Source organism: Geospiza fortis, unplaced genomic scaffold, assembly GCF_000277835.1.
Source record: "Geospiza fortis unplaced genomic scaffold, GeoFor_1.0 scaffold29, whole genome shotgun sequence".
NCBI classification, from domain to species: Eukaryota; Metazoa; Chordata; class Aves; order Passeriformes; family Thraupidae; genus Geospiza; species Geospiza fortis.
In genome coordinates, this window is record NW_005054349.1 from 880,496 (window position 1) to 885,375 (window position 4,880).

Genomic DNA, 4,880 nt, shown 5'->3' on the forward strand with positions numbered 1-4,880 from the left:
GCACTGAGGGGGGGTTGGGGCCCAGCAGACAGCCCCCCCTGCCCCTGACTGCCCCCACCACGCCTGCCCTGCAGTGAGCTGAAGAAGACAACGGGTGACTGGTTCTATGACCAGAGGGTGAACCGCTTCGCCAACCACCTGGGCAGCGACATGGTGCGGCTGTCCCTGCGGCACAGGCCAGCAGGTAGGCTGCCACAGCAAAGCCCTCTCCCACAGCCCAGCCTGCTGGGATGCTCCAGCTTCCCCCAGTGCACCTCTGCCCAGCGTGGAGCTGAATGGGAGCACCTCCTGCTCCTGCTCACTCAATGAGTGAGCTTGGAGCAGTGTTCCTCCTGATGCCTCTCTGCTTCCAGCCAGCAAAAGAGAGACTGTGGGACAAACCCTGCTCCAGAAAGCCCAGCTCAGTGAGCCTAAGAGCTCCTCTGCAGCCCGGCAGCCGAGCCCCCCTGCACCCCGGGAGGGGTCCAGGTAAGAATCCCTGCTGTCCCCCGTGCTCCAGCAGCAGCTCTCATCTGCTGCAGGTTTGAGAGCAATCTGCTGCCCCATGTGGATCATCGGTGGCACAGAAGCTCTCTCAGACCGACCTCCTTGCCAAACAGGACATACCTGTGGTTTTGCTTGTCTGCAGTTTGTTTCCAGATGCCTCAGAGCCTCGGGATGGCAAAAGCGACACAGAGTCCATGGAAAACATGAGCCTGGACAGCTACAGACCTAGTCCTGCTGATGTGGGGGGCAGGTGAGAGGATCCCAGGCTGGGTTGTCCTTGGCGGAGGATGGGACCTTCATCTGAAGTGTGTTTTTCTCAGTCTAGTGAGGGGAAGCTGGCTCCTCAGGCTGGCTGAAGCCTGTCCCTGGGCAGGAAGGTCCTCTGCTCCCAGGCTGCTGCAAGCAGCTCAAGTGGCATTTCCTGGTCAGCACTGTCTCTGCCAGCTTGTGGCCTGGGACAGACCTTTCTGTGTCTGCCACAGGAGGAACTCCCTGGAGAGAGCCATCCCTGGAAAACAGGTTGTTGGGCCAGCAGGACCTGCTTCCTCCAGCCTGACCCTCCCTCTGCGCTCCAAGAAGGCGTTCTCTGACGGACGGGTGCGTGACGCTGCTCCGGCAGCCTCAGCCCTGTCCTGGGGCGTGGGGCTGGGCACACACAGGGCTCCCAGCCCTGCCCGGCTCTGAGGGCACTCTTCCTGCCCAGGATGCCACCGGGGGGACCCGCAGCAGCACCTTGATGGACGAGCATGAAACGATATTCAAGAAGAACCCCCGGCGGGTGGTGAGGCCTGCGGGTGAGAGATGCGCGGGTGCTCACACGGCCAGGGTGGGCAGCTCCTCCTCCCTGGGCTGGGAAGGGCTTTCAGTGCAGCTGGGAGAGCCTGGGGCAGCCCGCTGGGCTCTGCCCATCCTGCTCTGTGGCACTGCTCACCCCCTCTCATGCAGACTACACCAAGTCCGTGATCGACCTGCGCCCCGAGGACCTGGTGGGGGAAGGTGGCTCTCTGGGGGACAGGAGCAAGTCAGTGCCTGGCCTCAACACGGAGCTGGTGAGACCCTGAGTGCCACAGGATGGCTGCCAGCTGGGGGAGCCGGGTGTCGGCTGGCTGTGCCTGAACGCTCCCCTCACTGGCGGCTTGTCCCTGTCCTTGCAGGAGGAGGAGGAGGAGGACATCGATAACCTGGTGGAGATCCACCGGCAGCGCGTGGCCCGGGGCAGCATGCGCAGCGGCACCTCCTCGGTGAGCCCGGGGCCCGGCCCTGCTCTGCTCTGCTCAGGGAGGAGGGATGGAGAGAGGCAGTGCCAAAGGCTTGGGCTGGGAGGGAGGCAGGGCAGGCACTCCTGGAGGGAAGGGATAAGGGCCTGTGTGTGGGGGCTTCTTGCCCCAGAAAGGAATCCAAATGCAGAGACTCGGCTCTCTTCCAGGCAGCGTTGTGTGGCCATCCCCAGCCATGGGGAGGTGAGGGGGGCCGTGCAGAGGAGGCGCAGGGAATAACCTTGCTGAGGGTGAGGAGGGGCTGGCAGGTGATGCTGTGCCAGCCCAGCCCTGCCTTGTCCTGCAGAGCACACTGGGGAGCATGGTCAGCATTTACAGCGAGGCTGGCGACTTCGGCAGCGTGGCTGTCACCGGGGGCATCTCCTTCTCCCTGAGCTACGAGCAGAAGACGCAGACCTTGTTCATCCACGTGAAGGAGTGTCGCCAGCTGGCCTTTGGGGACGAGGGCAGGAAGCGCTCCAACCCGTGAGAGCCAGGGGGCGATGGCTGCTGGCACCACTGGGGGTGCCCTGCTGGGTGCTGGGTGCCCACCAGAGATGGGAGCTGTAAGTGGGAGGGTCCTGGTGAGGCAGAAGGTCTGGGGCTGCCCTGGGGAGCTGGGAGGATGAATTGTGGGGGGCCTTGCTGAAGGGCTGCCTGTTCTCCCCTCAGCTATGTGAAGACCTACCTCCTGCCTGACAAATCCCGGCAAGGGAAGCGCAAGACGACCATCAAACGCAACACCATCAACCCCCTGTACAACGAGCTGCTGAAGGTGAGAGGGGCTGGGCTGGGCTGCAGCTGCTCAGGGATGCTGCTGGAACAAGCAAGGGGAGGGGTGAGCTCCTAACCCTGCAGTGGGTCTCTGCAGAGGACCCGTGTTCAGAGACTGCACCCTGAGAGCTGCAAAATGCCTGCACTGCCAGCTGTGCCCTGGCTGTGCTGCCAGGCCCCAGTGCCACGGTGGGTGGAGGCACAGCTGCAGGTGTGACTGTGTCACAGGACATGTCTCTGGTTCCTGTGGCATTCCCAGGCCAGAGGCATCCTGCTTACCCTGGGTATTTCCTTCCAAGGGCTTCCTGGCCCCTGGAGGCATGTTACAGTGGCAGGAGGGAGGGCAGCAGCCACAGGAGCAGAGATAAGTTCTGGGCCCCAGGGCAGAACACCTTGGCACTGCCCTTCACCATCCCTGCTGGCTGACTGTCCCCGAGTCCGGCAGTGTGCCTCTGAGGCCAGGCACTCTTGCACAGCAGGAAGTGAGAGCTGTGGTTTGGTTTTCAGGCTCCCACAGCCAGGTTTGCTGAGGTCTTGTGCTCTGACCACCTGAGGCTGTGTGGTCTGGCAGAGCTCTGCTGCTGGTGGCATGGCTGGGTGCTGTGACTCCTGGCTCCAAGGGCCACCTGCTGGGGGAGCACAGGCTCCTGCACCTCTGCCCTGGGACTCTGAGGTTCTGGCAGGCATGGAAGGAAACAGGAACAGGCTCCTGCGCACATCCATTGCTGCTCAGTCTCCTCTCATGCTCGTGAGCTGTAGCTGATGGAGTTTGCCAGGCCTGCCCTGTCCTGTGCTGCCTGCTCACCAGTGTTTTCTCTCTCTCTCTCTCTCTCTCCCCAGTATGAGATTAGCAAGTCCCTGCTGCTGGCGAGGACGCTGCAGTTCTCGGTGTGGCACCACGACCGCTTCGGCCGCAACACCTTCCTGGGGGAGGCAGAGGTGCCTCTGGGGGCCTGGAACTTCGAGAGCCACCTGGAGGAGTTCCTGCCCCTGCATGGCAAGGTGTGCCCCTGCTGCTCACAGCCCCCCTTGCCTGGGGGTTTAGCCCTCGGTGGGCAGAGGGGTGTGGAGACCTCAAACGAGCATTGCCAAAAGGCTTGTGCCAAATCCAGTATTTGGAGGAATGAAAAACCTAGATGCAGACAGCAGTGCTGTTGTAGTAAAAAAGGGCAGACCTTCTGCCTTGAGCCTGGCTTCCCTCTCTTTGTCCGGTGATTGGGCCAAAATAAGGTCCCAGAGGAGCTGGGCTGCACTGGTCATGCTGGGGAGAGTTGGCAGGCAATTGTGCCAGCTCAGCCACATCTAGGAGAGGCCAAATCCTTTGTCCCAGCCTGGGGAGGTGCTGCACACCAGGCTGTCACTGTGTGTGCCATGGCTTCTCTGCAGGGGTTGGTAATTCTCACCTCTTGGCAGATTGGGGCAGATGCTGCTGGTCTCCACCAGTACAAGGGGGAGCTGGTTGTCTCCATGAAGTACATCCCATCTGCCAAGCAGCCTGGGGCTGGGAATGGCAGGAAAGGTGAGTGCTGAAGCTCTGGGATCAGCGCCCTGCAGGGCCTGCTCCTGGCCATGCAGGCTGGCTCTGGATGGGGGTTTTGGGTGGTGTCACTGCAGCCTTCTCTGCAAAGCTGCTCTGGCTGTCCTCAGGCTGCCTGAACCATCTCAGTACTTCCCTGGGGCTGGACCATTGGGCCCTGCATGGAGCAATTTTGTCTGCCTTTGCCCTCAGCAGGCAGGGCCAATACAGGAAAAGGCAAGAGGAGATGCCAGTCCAGGCTCTGCACCTACCTCTGGGATGAAGGGTGCTCAGCAGGCACTTTCCAGAAGTTTGCAGTGCTAGAAATGAAATTTGATTAATTTCTACTGTGTTGGGTTTTTCCTAGGCAAAACAGGGGAAGGTGGTGAGCTCCAGGTCTGGATCAAAGAAGCCAAGAACCTGACAGCAGCCAAGTCTGGAGGGACCTCAGACAGCTTTGTCAAGGGGTGAGTGAGGGTCCTGGGGCAGGGGGCGAGGAGGGCACTGTCCTCCCTGGCTGTATTCCCAAAGCTGCTGGGGGACCTGGAGGAGGCCCCTTGCAGGGTGCCATGTCCTTCTTGCTGAGCCGTGCCAGGACAGGCAGGAAGGGGCTATAGGTCCTGGGGTGCTGGGGTGCCCCAGCCCCCCGAGCAGGAGGCAGGTGCCCGTGTGCTGCTAACCCGAGGGCTGCTCCCCCAGCTACCTCCTGCCACACAAAAACAAAGCCTCCAAGAGGAAGACGCCTGTGGTGAAGAAGACCCTGAACCCTCACTACAACCACACCTTTGTCTACAACGGCATCAAGGCCGAGGAGCTGCAGCACCTGTGCCTGGAGCTGAGGGGCTGGG

At 61.6% G+C, this 4,880-nt stretch overlaps 1 protein-coding gene across 1 annotated transcript in view; it reads left to right on the forward strand.

Moving 5' to 3' along the window:
• The window catches only part of SYTL4 (synaptotagmin like 4), a 6,909-nt gene that overhangs the window by 1,224 nt on the left and 805 nt on the right, over window positions 1-4,880 (forward strand). Inside the window, exons 3-15 of the mRNA XM_031058827.1 lie at window positions 75-184; window positions 354-468; window positions 629-736; window positions 969-1,083; window positions 1,190-1,280; window positions 1,432-1,535; window positions 1,641-1,727; window positions 2,050-2,228; window positions 2,415-2,517; window positions 3,357-3,518; window positions 3,930-4,035; window positions 4,400-4,499; window positions 4,732-4,880. The exon at window positions 4,732-4,880 is cut by the window's right edge and continues 30 nt beyond it. Coding sequence (XP_030914687.1) covers window positions 75-184; window positions 354-468; window positions 629-736; window positions 969-1,083; window positions 1,190-1,280; window positions 1,432-1,535; window positions 1,641-1,727; window positions 2,050-2,228; window positions 2,415-2,517; window positions 3,357-3,518; window positions 3,930-4,035; window positions 4,400-4,499; window positions 4,732-4,880 — 1,529 coding nt within the window. The remainder of the gene's footprint in view (window positions 1-74; window positions 185-353; window positions 469-628; window positions 737-968; window positions 1,084-1,189; window positions 1,281-1,431; window positions 1,536-1,640; window positions 1,728-2,049; window positions 2,229-2,414; window positions 2,518-3,356; window positions 3,519-3,929; window positions 4,036-4,399; window positions 4,500-4,731) is intronic.